Source organism: Ranitomeya variabilis, chromosome 1 (assembly GCF_051348905.1).
Source record: "Ranitomeya variabilis isolate aRanVar5 chromosome 1, aRanVar5.hap1, whole genome shotgun sequence".
NCBI lineage: Eukaryota > Metazoa > Chordata > Amphibia > Anura > Dendrobatidae > Ranitomeya > Ranitomeya variabilis.
In genome coordinates, this window is record NC_135232.1 from 94,677,078 (window position 1) to 94,695,388 (window position 18,311).

General features: G+C 41.5%; 1 protein-coding gene across 2 annotated transcripts in view; it reads right to left on the reverse strand.

Annotated features, from left to right (window-relative positions):
• Positions 1-18,311, reverse strand: part of ADAMTS6 (ADAM metallopeptidase with thrombospondin type 1 motif 6) — a 363,879-nt gene that overhangs the window by 136,191 nt on the left and 209,377 nt on the right. For both annotated transcript variants that reach the window (XM_077286170.1, XM_077286161.1), the window contains one exon: positions 3,686-3,832. In XM_077286170.1, the coding sequence (XP_077142285.1) occupies positions 3,686-3,832 (147 nt within the window). The remainder of the gene's footprint in view (positions 1-3,685; positions 3,833-18,311) is intronic.

Here is an 18,311-nt window from a genome sequence, read left to right on the forward strand (position 1 = left end):
ATAATTGGAGGGCACTCGGCCATTCAAGTCTATGGGAAAGTGGAAAACATTGGACCACAGTATGAGCACACTTTTTCTCCACATCGGAGAAACCTTGATCACACAATGATCATAATCGGACCCAGATTCACAGATGAGAGCAAATCAGTCGGGTAACCCTAGCTGTATACTGAATCTTTTCATTAAAAAAGGAAAACCCCCAACGCCCCTTTGAAGGTACCTTCACACTAAGCGACGCTGCAGCGATATCGACAACGATGCCGATCGCTGCCGCGTCGCTGTGTGGTCGCTGGAGAGTTGTCACACAGACAGCTGTCCAGCGACCAACGATGCCGAAGTCCCCGGGTAACCAGGGTAAACATCGGGTTGCTAAGCGCAGGGCCGCGCTTAGTAACCCGATGTTTACCCTGGTTACCCGTGTAAATGTAAAACAACAAACACTACATACTTACATTCGCGTCCCCCGGCGTCCGCTTCCCTGCACTGTGTAAGCGCCGGCAGTAGCAGGGCACAGCGGTGACGTCACCGCTGTGCTTTGCTTTCCGGCCGGCACTGACACATTCAGTGCAGGAAGCTCTGAGCAGCAGCGCGGACGCCGGGGGACGTGACAGACATCAGAGGGTGAGTATGTAGTGTTTTTTTTTTTACTTTTACAATGGTAACCAGGGTAAATATCGGGTTACTAAGCGCAGCCCTGCGCTTAGTAACCCGATATTTACCCTGGTTACCATTGTAAAACATCGCTGGCATCGTTGCTTTTGCTGTCAAACACGACGATACACGCCGATCTGACGACCAAATAAAGTTCTGAACTTTCAGCAACGACCAGCGATATCACAGCGGGATCCAGATCGCTGCTGCGTGTCAAACACAACGATATCGCTATCCAGGACGCTGCAACGTCACGGATCGCTGTCGTTATCGCTGCAAAGTCGTTTAGTGTGAAGGTGCCTTAACTCTAAAACACAAACATCTGTCCTTTTTTAATCAACATATGTTGGAGGGCATTTTGTTTTCTGCAATGTCTTTTGGAAAATTTAACAAAAAAAGGAATTTCTAACATAACTTTACCAAATTAAAAATAATTTTTACATGACATTCTTGTTTGCTTCACATCAGTTCCAAAAAATCCATCCAATAATACACCTAAGTTGGCACAAGCTAAATGCCAAGTCAAGAACATTGCTGAATGGCGTCCAGAAGTTGTGGTATGTTTTGCTGTGCCATGTCATTTGTTTACTGCCAAAAAGGTGCTAGCTAGATACACATGTCTAGACTGGGGAAAGGATTTTCAACATGGACCACTAAGTCACTTGCTGGAACTAGACACCAACCGTCTCTGCCCAAGGCTCTGCTTAAAATATTAATTAAGACAAAAATCCCAAAATAAGATTCTGACTTTTAGAATCTACTGAATCACAAAATGCTTAGTTCATTCTTTGTTCTCAAAAATGTTTCCACATAAACTTGCATTTTCTTCTTGCTACCTCAACGTTTGCCAAAATAAATCTTACAGAACAAGCTACTTTCAACATTTTAGGATTATCAGCCAGAAAATTAATCAGGCTTTGCCCTACAGTACAACTATATTTTTGACATAATATTTTTTTTTGTAGAGAAAGATTCCCCAGAACCACATAAGCAATTATGTAGTGAAAAGACATAGAAAGATCAGACTTTTCATCTTCCCTGTTAATTGTCTTCCCTACAACGCTACAGGAAAATGAAACTGAATGGCCATGTGGTACACAAACATGTAGGAAAAGTAGTTTTAGCTGAGGCGCCCAGAAAACAAAATAATTGAGTGAGGCTACTTTCACACATCAGGTTTTCACCGTCAGGCTCAATCCGGCTAAATTTCAAAAAACCGGATCCGGCGAATGTTGCCACTGGATCCGTTTTTTTTTTTCCTCATAGACTTGTATTAGTGTCGGATTGCGGTGGATGACATTGCGTTTCGTCCGGTTTTCGCCGGATCCGGCAAATCTGCCATCTCCGGTTTCTGGAATAAAACGTCCACAGCAACGTGGATCCGGCGCTTCAGGCTGTTTGCTAGAATGGAAGCCTATGGGAGCCGGAAGGTGCCGGCTCCAGAAAATGACGGATTCTGGCGCCGGATTCCAATTTTTTAAACTGAGAATGCTCCAAATTTTTTTTTTATCCAATTATCTGGATATGCTAGTCGGATCCGTCGAAAAAAACGGATCCGTTGCATCAGTTTTTCACAATCTGCGCCGGATACGTTTTTTCCAACGTTCGCCGGATTGTGCCTGATACAAAAAACCTGATGTGTGAAAGTAGCCTTAACCCATTATCTACCAATGTCCTTTTTTTGGGACGCCTAATCTTTAGCTTCTAGCAACTAAGATTTTATAATTTTTATAATTAGGTCCAATTTTTTGTGTTGTATTTGTAAAATGAATGTTTTAAAAATAGGAAATCATGTCATTGTCATTTTTAATTGAATATTGGGACGCCCTTTTCTGAAAAATCCGTACTTGTAAAAATTTTAATTTGGCAAGTAAATGGGTTAAAAGGCATCTGTCATTAAATTTCTCCTGCTGAATTCATGTGATTATTCCATTTTATACTATGTGAGTGTTATTTCCTTTATACTTGTGAATTACATTTTTAAGGGCCTGTGCCTCATTAAAGGGATACTTTCAACATTATAAATTATTGTGAAATATTGTTAGTCAGTGGGAGTCAGACTGCTGGGGCTCAAACTATTTCAGGTCTTCACGGCTGCTACGCCATTCAAATGGTCCATTTCGGTGCCTCGTACTTTATTGGTCGGGGACACAGCAGTCAGACACCTAATCACAAAGTTATCACCTATCCTATAGTTATGTAATAACTTGCAATGTTGGCCACATGGCTTAATTATCTTAATAGCCCCCATACATTACACTTACTTTGGCTGAACCCTCCGATATTAATAGGTTTGGCTGTCCCTAGATAATTATTGGGGGAGAAAAGCATTTGACATGTCTGATTCCGAGCAGCCGATCCTAATGTCCTCAAAAAGATAAGATACCATCAGAGATATGTGTATGAGAGCTGGAAGAGAGAGTTACAGGCTGAACGTTCAGACAACATTTATCTAACTGGTATGGGAAACTTTATAAGTAGCTCTCCCACCCAGGACCCTCCCTCTATGATCCATAATGGGGCTATTTGTAGGGTTCTCCTGTTTTGGAGCACTCTAGGTGTGAACAAAGACTACCATTAGTGAGTGATAGCTACCGATATTAACATTACATTTGGAAATACAGCTGTTGTCTGGAGTTTCCGAAAATGGGACCTGCTGATTGTCCATGGTCAATATTCTGTAAGGGGATGTATCTGACCAGTGGTCTATGCATCTCAGACATTTATGGCATATTCAAAGGAGTCTCTGGATGTTATCTTATCAGTTTCCATATATCACACAAAAGTGAATGTAAGGAAAAGTGAATATTGGCAGTCATTTATTCTCCGTCCAAGGCACGAGGGGTATGCCCATTCTAAGCATTAGTTTGAGTCCCAGAGGTGAATAAAACATAAAATTACTAGTATAGGAATACCCTTTTAATATACAAGTGAATAAAAAGTGATACTCTATTATTGTAAAACTGTTCAATTAAATTCTAAAAGATAACAGTTTAAAAAAAAAAATCTACACAGAAAAGAAAACAGTACTCACTCTAGAAAGCTGGTGATGTATTCCCTGCTACATGCCGACCAGGAGAAAGGGTTTGTGTTTGACGTAATGTGAGCTGCCATTAACTTTGCTGCCTCGTGACCTTTGGTCCCACATGAGTTTCCAATTCCATCATGATTCATGCCAAAACTAGAATATATGAGAAAGAAAACATGTGGAGATAAGCTGGTGTACTATATAAAAATGTATGACAATGCCATATCAAAAGGGCCTCAGCTATACCCCAGATGTCGATTAAGTAATCATTTTCATCCCTTTTAGGGTGCCAGTACACATTGTGGGAGATATGCGGTAACTACAAGTGGATTATATCTAATCCGGTACTTCCTGTGGTTTTGCAGGAATGGCAATTAGCAGTAATCCAGGTAAAGGCCATCACAGCTCACACGCAACGTGTGGTACCTACAGGCAAAATTCAGACACCTGTGAGACATAGTTAGAGTATAGATCATGTTGTCAGGTCTGACCAAGGGTCTCCGGACCTGAACTCAAGAGCTTCATATATGCCTATGAGACTGTGAAGTTCGAGCCAGGAGACCAGCGACCAGACCGGACATCACAGTCTTTACTCGGACCTGGGTTTCAGGGGCGTCTGAATTCGGCCTTAGATTGTAAGCATCGAGAAGCAGAATCATTAGTCCTTAAGAAGCAGCACAACATGGAGTCCCCATGATTTCATAGTACAAACTGTACCACCATACAGTGCCCCTGTATATCACCATAATATGGATATATTCTGTTCTACAATAAATGGATAGAGGGGAGAACAACTCTAATATCACATTAATTTTCTTCTGTAAGATTGTGTTCTCACAAGTTCATACGCCTGAATACATGAATTAACTTGAAACTTATATATATATATATACACACACATACACACAAACATACAATAACATACACGGTGTATATCTATATAAAAAAAAAAAACATGCAACCAACAAGAAGACTGAAGTCTCATGTTAATGGTTGTGTTGAAGCATCATACAACCTTTGATGATGGAATATATATGAGGACAAGTGTGTGATATCTATATATATATTCGTCTAAGGGGAACTTCCGTCTGTTTGTCTGTCTGTCTGTCACGGAAATCCCGCGTCTCGCCTCCGGCCGCGACCAATCAGTGACTGGCACAGTCCGGCCGCGAATTCGCACCTTCCTACTCTCCGTCAGTGCTCCCTCCATACTACCCTTCAGTCAGCGCTCACGCAGGGTTAATGGCTGCGTTACACCACGTTATGCCGCGGTGTAACGCAGTCCGTTAACGCTGCTATTAACCCTGTGTGACAAACGTTTTACTATTGATGCTGCCTATGCAGCATCAATAGTAAAAAGATCTAATGTTAAAAATAATAATAAAAAAAAAATCATTATATACTCACCTTCCGGCGCCTTTCCTGCTCTTCGCGACGCTCCGGGCCACGCATTGCGGTCTCACGAGATGATGACGTAGCGGTCTCGCGAGACCACTATGTCATCATCTCGCGAGACCGCAATGCATTCTTGGGACCTGAGCGTCGCGAGGAGCATCGCTAAACGCCTCCTCTGGATCCGGGGGCCGACGGAAGGTGAGTATATAACTATTTTTTATATATATATATTTTTTTAATTTATTTTGCTATATACTACGTGGGCTGTGTTATATACTGCGTGAGCTGTGTTATATACTGCATGAGCTGTGTTATATACTGCGTGAGCTGTGTTATATACTGCATCTCTGTGCTATATACTACGTGGGCTGTGCAATATATTACGTGCCTGGGCAATATACTACGTGGCTGGGCAATATACTACGTGGCTGGGCAATATACTACGTGAGCTGTGCAATATATTACGTGGCTGGGCAATATACTACGTGGCTGGGCAATATTCTACGTGGCTGGGCAATATACTACGTGGCTGTGCTATATACTAAGCGGCCTGTGTTATATACTGCGTGGGCTGTGGTATATATCATGTGGGCTGTTATACACTGCATGGGCTGTTATACACTGCGTGGGCTGTTATATACTACGTGGGCTGTGCTATACACTGCGTGGGCTGTGCTATACACTATGAGGGCTGTGCTATACACTACGTGGGCTGTGCTATATACTACGTGGGCTGTGCTATATACTACGTGGGCTGTGCTGTATACTACGTGGGCTGTGCTGTATACTACGTGGGCTGTGCTATATACTACGTGGCCTGTGTTATATGCTACGTGGGCTGTGCTATATGCTACGTGGGCTGTGCTATATGCTACGTGGGCTGTGCTGTATACTACGTGGGCTGTGCTGTATACTACGTGGCCTGTGCTATATACTACATGGGCTGTGCTATATGCTACGTGGCCTGTGCTATATACTACGTGGCCTGTGCTATATGCTACGTGGCCTGTGCTATATGCTATGTGGCCTGTTCTATACGCTACGTGGGCTGTTATATGCTACGTGGGCTGTGGTATATTTCTCTGCTGTATCTGTGCATCATGAATCGTGGTATGTGTTAAAGAGGGGGGCCCACTGAGACTTTTTCGCCCAGGGCCCTCAAAAACCTGTAGCCAGCCCTGGCTTCACTGATTGTTCGCGGCCAGCCGGGCGTGACCAATCAGCGACAGGCGCAGTCCGGCCGCGAATTGGCGCGGAATTTGAACCATGCTTCGCTAATTGGTCGCGCCCAGCCGGCCGAATCCTGTGTATAAATTGCATTATTCTGAAAACTTCATAAATAAACTACATAAACATTCTAGAATACCCGATGCTTTAGAATCGGGCCACCATCTAGTATATTATATACGGTATATAGGTTTATTATTTTGATCATTTTTATATATTAACAACTACGGGCATGAACTGCCTGCCAAAAATTGCCCATTATGGCTATATTTTTTCTCATCTTGCTGAAATACTGATATAATAGGTAGAGCTCCCAGTTATGGATACATTCACACTGCTGTGATATTGCAGTTGAAGAATATAAAATCATCATACCTCAAAAAAACAAACAAAATGTTTTCTCTACCTAGAATTGTGGGCACAGTTTTGAATACAGTAGGATCACATCAGCCTGAAGAAAAAATAATTTCGTCAAATCCACATCATAGTTTTGGTGTAAAGGTGCAGCTTTGTATCTCACCATTGCCACCAATATCCATTTTGTGATACAGTGAATATTTGGGAAGGAACTGTACAGGTGCTTCTCGCAAAATTAAAATATCAAAAAGTTATTTTATTTCAGTTCTTCAATACAAAAAGTGAAACTCATATTATATAAAGTCATTACAAACAGAGTGATCTATTTCAAGTGTTTATTTATGTTAATGTTTATGATTATGGCTTACAGCCAATGAAAACCCAAAAGCCATTATCTCAGTAAATTAGAACACTCCATCAATATGGCGTGGCATGGAGGCGATCAGGCTGTGGCACTGCTGAGGTGTTATGGAAGCCCAGGTGGCTTTGATAGCAGCCTTCAGCTCCTCTGCATAGTTGGGTCTGTTGTCTCTCATCATGTGTATGATACATTTCATAAAGAACATATAATGGGAGCTACACACTGTGCCATCCGTACCACCAACTACACAATAGACCTTCCATGCATTACGGATAAACAAACATATATTAAAGTATACAGGTTGTATTGTAAAATCTGGAGCAATTTATGCACAATTTAACATTTGTCAGCACCAGGATGGCTGGCTCTTTAGAGCCTATTATTGAGTCAGAGCTAGAGTCTAAGCGCCCATACTCTCATCTGCGTTAAAATATTGGATTGCACTATGACTAATGTTATTGAATGATTGTGTTCAACTGTGATATTTTTCTCAGCTCGGATCAGACTGAGAAAAATTGCAGCATGCTGCGAGTGGCAGCGAATATCTGACGAGAATCGCCAATGCAAAAAACACACGGCACACGGACTATGCATGTGCAGTCCGATTTTTACACACCCATCTCATAGGAAACCCAACATTACATCAGCCAAGTACAATAAATTCACAGGCCGAACCGTAGGAATAGAATAGATAGAATAAATATAGTTAGTGATAGAAAGAGGTTTGTGACACATTATTAGTGCAGTGCGTGTGTAGCTTACAGTATGTGTTTTTAGCTGATAATTAAAAGAAAAAAATGGCGTGAGGTCCCCCTTATTTTTAGTACCCAGCTGAGGGAAAGCGGACAGCTGGTGTTATTATTCTGGGAAGGGGTCACTATCCATGGATCTTGAAGTTTATTAATAACAGTTCACAGCTGTCTGAGTTTACTTTACTTACTGGTTATCTTTAATAACCAGCAAAGGCTAAACAGACAGCGACGAGCTGATATTAATAGTCTGGAAAGGGGCCAAGGATACACTGATAACACGAGTCCTAAGTGTGAGCCCCATCATTAAATAGTTGTTTGAAGAATGACCATTCAGCTTGGCTGAGCATTCACGAAGATGAAGCCTGACTTCATCTCAACACTGAACAAAAGGATCAACCGTGGAAATTCAACAGGCTGGATCCTTCTCTTTCCAGACTTTTGTCAGGGTAAAGTCGGGACGATCCCATATGCATTAGATGGCAGACCAATCCTGTTGAAATTGGTAACTGATTTCTCAGGAGACCTGAGAGTGGAAAGAGGCAGGTTCAACTGGGTGACAAAAAACATAGCCACATGAGGACCAGGCCTATCTTAAATAGGTACCATATCTACTCGTGTATAAGCCGAGTTTTTCAGCACATTATACATTAGTCATTGTCCTAGAAAGACGGTAAGGGAGTGAGAGCGGCGCAGCAGTGAATATTAATTTCTCTTATAGCGCACACAGTTACAGCCGCAGCCACAGGCTTCCAGCAGCAGTCGGGCTCTCACGGTGCCCGCTCAGTAAGGTAATGAATAATCACCTCTCTCCACTTTCATAGGTGTGGAGTGAATATTCATTACCTTAATGAGCGGGGACACTGAAGAGATGCTGGTACCGGAATGAGATGCAGTGGCCGGTTCAGCGCAGGGAAGGTAAGTAGGATGTGTGTTTTTTTTTTGTTGTTTTTTTTTTTTAAATAGGAGGCATACATACAAGGATAGGGGATAAGGAGCCATGCATACAGGGGCGGGGAGCCATGCATACAGGGATGGGAGCTATGCATACAAGAAGGGGGATGGGAGCCATGCATACAAGGATGAGGGCGAGTAGCCATGCATACAAGGACAGGGATGGGGAGCCATGCAGACAAGGACAGGGAATAAGGAGCCATGCATACAAGGACAGGGATGGGGAGCCATGCAAACAAGGACAGGGACGGGGAGCCATGCATACAAGGATAGGGATGGGGAGCCATGCATACAAGGACAGGGATGGGGAGCCATGCATACAAGGACAGGGATGGGGAGCCATGCATACAAGGACAGGGTTGGGGAGCCATGCATACAAGGATAGGGTTGAGGGGACAATGCATATGCAGCTTATACTTGAGTCAATAAGTTTTCCCAGTTTTTCGTGGCAAAATTAGGTGCCTCGGCTTATACTCGGGTCGACTTATACATAAGTATATACGATTGGTAGAGGTCAGAAATACAAGACAAAAGCGGCAGCATGGGGGAATTATAGTATAGTCGTTAAGCGTAAAATATACAGAATTTCATTTTCCCTCAGGTTACTTCTTCAAATTAAAACTAAATCACCCTGGGGGTGGACACTGTGATTAACATTCAACGCTTGATTACTTGGCTTTACCAGACAAAACAGAAAACTGCAGTCATAACATCCTGTCACTCTGCCATACCAAGAAGGCAGACAGCTAGAGATATTTAAGACGCTACACAGATTCTATCTGTGTGCCCACATCAGTAATTCCTCCAGCTAACGTGTAATTACCAAGGGGTGTACCACATCCTCTTGTGGGTCCAGACTGTCATGTCACAGCGGACTCTGCACACTACTGGGAACAACTATCTGTCTGTGTGATGTACAGTATGCGCCCTGCAACTCAAATACAGGTGTCACTGAGAAATTCCACAAAATACCAACTGTGGGGTAGACATACTTGGCATGCTTTTACCCACACAGACATACAAGAAACTTCTAAAGAGCAGCTACACAAAAAAAAGTACACATAGTAAAAGATGCAGGTAATAAGCATCAGTTATTAGGCTATGATTAAGTATATGATGAATATGGAGCAAAATGTGCAGGAACAAAATACTGATTAGGGCTGCATATATTTACCCCCTTGCTTCTAGAGTTCCAACACATTGAGTTCTATTGACCGATGAATAGATAAGGCTGTATACTGTTAAGTGCAACACATTACAATAATAAATACATACCTACTGTATATAGTTATACTCTGTGTGCATGGAGAAGAAGTTATACTCTGTGTGCATGGAGAAGAAAGGTAAAGAATCCAAAGAAATGTAATCTAATCGGGTCCAAAGACTTCAATGCAACACTACAAACTACTATTGACATCTTCCAGGGGCTTCTTAAGGAACTATCTTTGACAGGGTTTTTTAAGATTACAAAAAAAGGTTTGGTTTTCTTTTTTTTCAAAAGTGCATATTTTTCCATGAACTGGGCCTACTTGAGCAGCTCAACCCCCTTTACTTCCATGTACTCACTTTCAATACTTGTCACAACCTATGGACAAAAATGGTTCCCATTAATGCAGTTGTCCAGCTGCAACACCAGACAAGAATATCATGGGTGTAATTATAGTGGGTGTAGAGGGGTTGCCTTTTCACCCAGGTACTGGATACTTGGGTACCAAAAAGGTCCCTGTGGCCCATCGAGGCAGACAAATACTATTCAAGACCGTTGACAGTTAGAGGCCCTATTGGAGCTTTTATATCAAGAGCTTACACGAATGCAGACCATTACAAGATTTTTGGAAGCAAGCAGACAGGTTTTTCTTTATCCTGTACAACTCCTTTTAGGATTATACACCAATGACAGGGGTTGTCCAGTTAAGAAAACACATTTCATTACCAACTAGAGAATGAAAAGATGATAAAGGTCCAGGATCCTTATCCATCGGTCAAACAATGCTAGGGCCCCATACAAGAGATAAAAATGGGTCCACGAACAATTGTTGGGGGCCTCCAAACAAATCATAGACTATCTGCCAATATTGTATTTTTTTGGCTGATTGAGTCACTGCTGATCATTGGCTTTAAAAATCCCAAATGCCTGAACATTCGTTGGTTGGTTATCAGTCGAAAACAAAATTGGACAGATAATCATTCAATATGGTAGAAATCATACATTTCACACAAATTGTGTCTACTGTGTCTGGGCTTTATTACAAAGAGTGTCTCACTCTGTGGGATTTGTCCTGCATTACACAACCAAACAATTGATATGAACGGACAAATGTGTAATGCCTATTTTCCCCTGTGGAGGAGCTGTAGGGAAATACACATTACTTACTGTTGATCATCAATGGGGGTTCCAGTGGAGGGGAATAATGTGGAATACTTATTGTCAAGGGACCCTGCTAAAAAAGGTAGGGGTTATCAAAAGTGGAGACCCTTTTAAATTTGTAATTATATTAAAATACTGCATTTAAAGGAAAAAACTATTATGCATTGAACACTAGAACAGCAGACATGGCTCATATGTCAAACATTTGGGAACACACAGCAATTCACAGAGAAAAAGATGCACAACAGGGGCACAACCTAGTTATTACACTAATTAGAACAGTTTGATTCATTAGTACACAACTTCGTTAACTGGAGTCTCCTACACCAGGGGTGTCAAACTGCATTCCTCGAGGGCCTCAAACCATGCGTGTTTTCAAGATTTCATTGCACAGGGTGCTGGAATCATTCTGTGCAGGTGATTAAATGATCACCTGTGCAATACAAGGAAATCCTGAAAACATGACCTGTTTGCAGCCCTTGAGGAATGCAGTTTGACACCCCTGTCCTACACCATCTTAACCCATAAAGCATGTGCCAACACACGGTAGCATTGTAACAGCATGTATTATCTTCTCTAAATGCCCTAAATCCAATATATTTTTTGCCAAATATTGAAAGATTTGTATGTGAATTTACTCCTGGCTTGAACTAATCCTCCACCACCTTTGACCTTATTTTAACCACACTCTAACCTCATTTACTTCCAAAGAACAACATCATATCAGTAAGTCATACCATTTATTTTAACCACACTCCGATCAGTGGAAGCGAGACTAAACGAAAACAAAAAAATTAAAAAAAATCTGCCTGCTGTCAGGGAACATACTGGGGCTGATTCTAACAAGGTTATATGAGATTCTGCGAAAGACCAGAACATGGAGGCCTGAGCTGCACTTAAGGAACGTGTCAGTCCTTTAGGAATTTAGAAGGCATTTTATTGCATCAGGAGTCTTTAAAGCAATATTTCATCTTAGCCAAAATAATTTAGTCTAAGATTAACACTGACGAATTTGTGTATGCATGTGTTCTTTCTCTTCTGGCTTTTCCAGACAAGCCATTCGCTCAAGTGACATTTCATAAAAGAATTTCGGCCTATGAAGCACAACGTGCATTGTACAGACTTAAGAGTTATAATTTCAAGCAGAAGACAAGAGCCAAAGGTTAAACGTGGTGCAGTAGACCGAAGCGACAATGCAGAAGATTTATCCACTGGATCTCCCCAAGGAGAACCATTACTAGACCTCCCCAAGAACTGAGTCAAAAGGCATTTATTCCAGACATCCAGTACCTTGCTTTGAACTAAAAGGAAATGAACATCAAAATGGCAGTATATAGAGGAGTGTCTCTGTTTTAGTCATGTTTTATGTCCTTTTCATGGGTTTGTCATTGGTATCTACCGATGACAGTTTTTGGTTGCAGTGTGCTAATCCAGACAAATAGCGACTATGTCCTGTCCTGAGAGGATAGCCTTAACCCCAACCCCTTCCCGACATGGCCATTCTCCATTATTTGCAAATTTGTTTTTTACTTGTCTTCGACAAAGCCATGCGAGGGCTTGTTTTTTTTGGAGGACAATTTGTATTGTTGAATGTCACCATTCATTTTATCATGGGATGTACTGGAAAGCAGGGAAAAAAAGTGCGGCAGAGTTCTAAACAACAAAAAAAAAGCACTATGCCACAATTGTTTTTGTTCTTTTTGCTTTTATTCATTTACTGTGTTCCTTATACGGTAAAAAAGACCTGGCTATATGATTCTCCATGTCAGAGATACCAAATATGCAGTTTTGTTTTTATTTAAGTGGTGAAAACAAAATTAGGAATTTGTAAAAAAAAAAAAAAAATTATGGGACCCGTAAAGATTTAACATTTTGGTCAATGGGGGATGACAAGAGCTTGCTTTCTGAGCCCTAAACCAAGATTTTTATTGATACCATTTTGGAGATTATTCGATGTTTTGATCGCCTCTTTTTTGCAGTGTTGTGGTAGATGGAAAACTAGAGTCTGGAGTTTAGATTTTTTTCCCATTATGCCATTTACAGATCAGGTTAATTATTTTATATTTTGATAGATCGACTTTTACTGACGGAATAATATCGTGTACATTTTTTTATTCGGGGAAAAGTGGGGAGATTTGAACTTTTTTATTTTTCTTATTTTTTTTAACTTTTCATTTTATTTGTTACTCCCTTTAGAAGATTTGCGTCTGCAATTATCAGATTGTTTAAGCGTTACACAGCAATACCACAGCATTGCTGCACATAACAGAAATCACAGTCACCTCTTAACACCAGTCTTCAGCAGACTCTCGGTCATTATAGCAATTTGTCGGCACATGCGATCGCATAAGAGATAATTGGCCATACATGTTCAACCAGGCAAGGAATGAACCATTCTTATGAGGAGATTCTTTTTAATATTTGAGATGATTTGTGGATGAAAGATCTTTCATTCAACTATCAATTGAAAAATTCACACACCACTACTCCACATTAGGCAATGACAGGCTGATCAAGATCGATGGTTGTTTCCCTGGAGTAATGTTTATTATATTGGAGCTCATCTAATTTTACCAACTCTAGTCTAAAATGTATGAACACGTTGTGTGTGTATAATATTAAAACGCAAATTGTCTCTTCAGAGAGGAAGAGGACTAGAACCAGAATTGAGATTCTGGTTTGGCTTTTATCCTAAGTCATGTGACAAGGCTCCTTAAAGGGTCGACATTAACTGTTAAGATTGCTACTTCCAATAGGTGGCACTTGAGTTCTAGTCCTCTTCCTCTCTGAAGAGAAAATTGGCATGTTTCCCAGAGGAGTATTGTGGCTTTAAGTCTCCTCATCTCGACATGCTTAACATGTCACTCTCCGCAAGGACAAACGATACTTCTAAAATATTAAAAACAATGTAGTTGTCAACAAATGTCTATGCTCTAAGGTCAGGCCCCTCCAGTAACACTGGTTCCAAGTACAAATCAATGTAACGTTGAACTGCTGGTAAGTGAACTTGGACATGACAAACCAAAACTAAGAGGTCAATCAATGTCTAGACAAACCTTTCAGAAGGCATTTGGAGGACATTGAGCTACAAGCTGGATGCCCAACTAGAGGTCTTCCATTTATCTCAAGCCACCACTCAAGGGATATCATGGTGCAGAGCAAGACAATGTAGGTTGAATCTAGATCTATCCTCTTCAGCACTGAGTCTTGCTTTTGTCTTAAGACTACATGTTAGCTGGAGTCCACGTAGGAAACACCATGTAGAGGCTGTCATAAGGGAAGAACACATTGGTCCTACTGCCATGATTATAGTGTGGGGTGGCAAAGTGTACGGTTGCTGAACCCCTCTAGTTTTCATTGCAAATAAATGAACAGCTCATGATTTGCTCATAAAGAAGTGGTACAGCCATTTCTTTAAACTGTCCTAGAAACGGTTTTTCAACATGACAATGCATTGTCTCTGTACTTATCACCTATTGAGCAAATCTGGCACAGCATTAGTCAGCAAATGCAAAGGAAGTTGCCAGAGGTGGATATTGATTATTTATGAATTGCTGAGTGCATTCATTGTGGCAGAGCTGTCGTTATACAACCATTATTAACCTTATACTTGGTGCTGCAATTTCCATGCTGAGAAGTGTAGACACATAGATATACACATTCTATTGGCAAACATTTTCAATGCAGTACCATTATGAGGAGTCCAATATATATATATTTTTTTTCAAAAACAACTTGCATAGCAAGGGTATCATTACACAGCAGATTTTTAGGGCAGAAATTCTGCTACATATTACAGTACCAACATAGTGGAGATTTTACAAAATATCCTCCACACAACATGTCAATTAATACTATGGACTTCATTGCAGCAAATATTCAGAATTTGTAAAAAAATAAATAAATCTGGATTTGGTGTGGATTATAGGGTTGCAGATTTTACTACTGAAAATACTCTGAATCAGTTCCATGTGCATATACCTATAAAGCTTGTAGCTTCACTCACTAATGCTTCTGAGTTTACATTGCACTAAAGAAAGAAAAAAAAAAAAAAAGTTTTTCGTTTCTGTTGGAGTCTAATTTTCCTAAGTACAATTTTATAGAAATCTAATTAACTCATCCATAGGATTTTTAAATTACAATGAAAAATCGAGTCTCTGCCATAAATCTTAGGGTAAGTATCTCAAGCTGACCACTGTCCCCCTAAATACTGACTAATCATATATTTATATATTGAAAAACAAGAAGACCAAAATTAGAGAGCTGTTTTGGTCTCCATATTAACCCATCTTCTCAAGATAGACCGCCTCGGTCGAGTATTAATAGAACGCGTGGCTGTTTAAGGTATTCATTTAGCGTCTGAAAAGTTCTACCTTGAGAAGTCTACTTTCCATGCGATTCTAAGACATGATTCTCATTTAATACAAACTGAACCACATCACAGAAACCAAAACTGTTTTTCTAAGCTTCACATTTATGACATTTCAGCCTACTTAGGCAATAAATCATAATGGTTGAAAACCCAAAGAAGTATTCTGTTCACATTTACAGAAGTAGAATGTTTTTATAACAGAAACAGACACGAGACATAATAATCAAATTCACCGCGTAAGTAGATAGACAGACAAGTGGTAATTATTCGCACAAGCAAGAAAATGAACGACTGGCTCTTGGTAAGGTGAAAAAGGGATAGTAACCACACACATACAGAGTTATCCGGATGTTTTTAATGTATGGTAACTGTATGTTCAGTGTAAAGTATAGCCATCGTGATAGTAACCACCAAGGATACTAATGATAGCTTGCAAATTCTACTATTTTTCTCTTACGTTTCAAGAATCTTCTACAATCTGGTCCCTAATATTTTGGAGAAATGTTCTTACATTATTTAACAAGTTCATATCCCTTGGATTTGAAAGCAAATTTACTCCACTTTCGGAATCATGACTAGAGATGAGCAAACTTGTTCGGAAAATGTTCGTCAACCTCAAATTCAGCACAAACGTAGCTCATTCGGATTTGTGGTAGGACTCGAGCATTTTTCCTCAAAGTTGGCTAATTTTGGGTGCAGTTTGGTAAATGATCATGTTTCCACTAATGCTTTTGTTAGGACTTTGGCTAGGATAGTGGTGCAGTGATGATGAGCTGAGGGGACGTGTTTTATGAGGGGAGGGTGTGGGTATAGGTCAGAGGAGCGGCTGTCAATTCCAACTATAAATAGAAGCCACATCCATTTGAACAATGGATTCTCCTATCTGTACAGCAACAGCAATTAGAAATCCTATATTATTTACCAGGATGCAGGCTATGTTCCTGATAAATGAAGGTCACCTTTACTTAGATACTTGACTAGCTTAACAGTTTTTCGTGTTGGATGCGGGTCTGGACGAATTAGGGTCCGAGTAAAAACAAGACACTCATCACCAGACATTAACCCCCGGAGGTGGACATGATCCTGATGAGACTCAGATACCCAAGTCACACAAAGACTGTGCAGTGCTGTCAGGGCAGGAAGAGGAGGGTGACTCTCAGGGTGAGGAGGAGGCGAACAGAGGATGATGATGAGATTGTAGATCCCACTTGGTGTGAACCCAGAGGTACGCAGCTGAGTAGCTCAGCAGAGGAAGTGAAGACAAGGAGCTTATGTTGCATCTTTCTGCACAGACACGGAATGATGCAACCACAACAAGCACTACATCCTCAGCCACAACTCTGGCTGTAGCCAGCAGTGGTCGCGAGTCTGCAGTTCGTAGGAGCGTCAATGGCTGACTCAGTACAGGCAAAAATTGCAATAATTTGACTTCTACATGTATGAACTGGCACATGCGCGATCAACATGCTTTAGTCTGGGATACTCCCTGTGCTAAAATGCCAAGTAGTGGGCCTCAGCAACAACCAGTCATCACATCTGCTGCTTCTTCCTCCTCTGTCACCATGGCAAGTGTTCTCACACAGGTCTCCAGCTGCAGAACCTCCACTTGTTTACCCGCAACAGTCAGGGTGAGTGACAGATGCCTGCTCTTTTTGTTTCACAGAGCACACCACATCTTTCTCAATACACCATAACATATCCACCTGCACCGCACTCACAGTCCAGCAGTTTGTTGTGCTCCCGCTACTCCACCCTCTCAGCACAGCAGCCAGCCCTTGGTCCCGCAGTTGTTGTCACATAAAAGAATGTTTGATCCTACACATGCCAAAGCTAAGAGCTTGAACTCCACCATCTCAAATCAGTTGACCAAGGCCTTTCTGTCTGGTGGATACAAGAGGTTTCCGAAAACTGATGACCATCATAGTCCCCCCAGTACCCAGTCACCATTCCTTCTGTAAGAAAGCTGTGGTGAGCTACACCAGTATATCGACGACAACATTACCCGTTGCTTGAAAAAAAATTTATGTCTGCCAGAGTGCATTTCACCACTGAAACCTGGATGAGCAAACATGGCCACTGGCATTATATCTTGCTGACTGGGCACCAGGTGACTCTAGTGGCTGTGGGGGCAGGCGGGAAAGGAGTTGCTCCATAACTCTTGTTATCCCCAAGGCCTGCGGGACAAACATCTGTATCTAACACTTCCTCTACTGCTTCTGCCTCCTTCAACTTCTCAAGGGCCTCCACCTGCACCCTCAACCTCTCCCTTAATGAGACATACATTCCAACAGTGCAGAGACAATCACTCCCACCTCCATACTGCTCAAAAAGGGCTCATTGCAATAAGGCAATGTTTAAATTAATATACCTTGGAGATCGCAGTCACATAGATTTGTGGACAGCTATCCAGGCAGAGTTTGAGCAATGGCTGTGAATGTCGTGTGCGATAATGGTGCGAACCTGGTGGCGGCCCTACGCCGGAGCAACCTCAAACATGTGCCATGCATTGCTCACATCCTTAGCAAATTCTTCGCCACTATCCCGGCCTGAATGCACTGCTGCATAAAGCATGGTTGCTGTGTGCTCACTTTCATTGTTCGCACAGCGTAGGTCATCGACTTGCATCACTACAGAGGTCTTTCGGCCTACCAGTTAACCATTAGATATGTGATGTACTGACACGGTGGAATTCCACTCTCCACATGTTGCAGCAATTGTGGTAGCAGCAATGAGTCCTGGTGCAATATGTCTTTTTGCATAGACTGAGCCAACGTAGTATGGATGTGGTAGAAATCATGCTTGTGGAGTGGGCACAGATGAAGGACATCTGCACAGTTTCAAAATGGCTA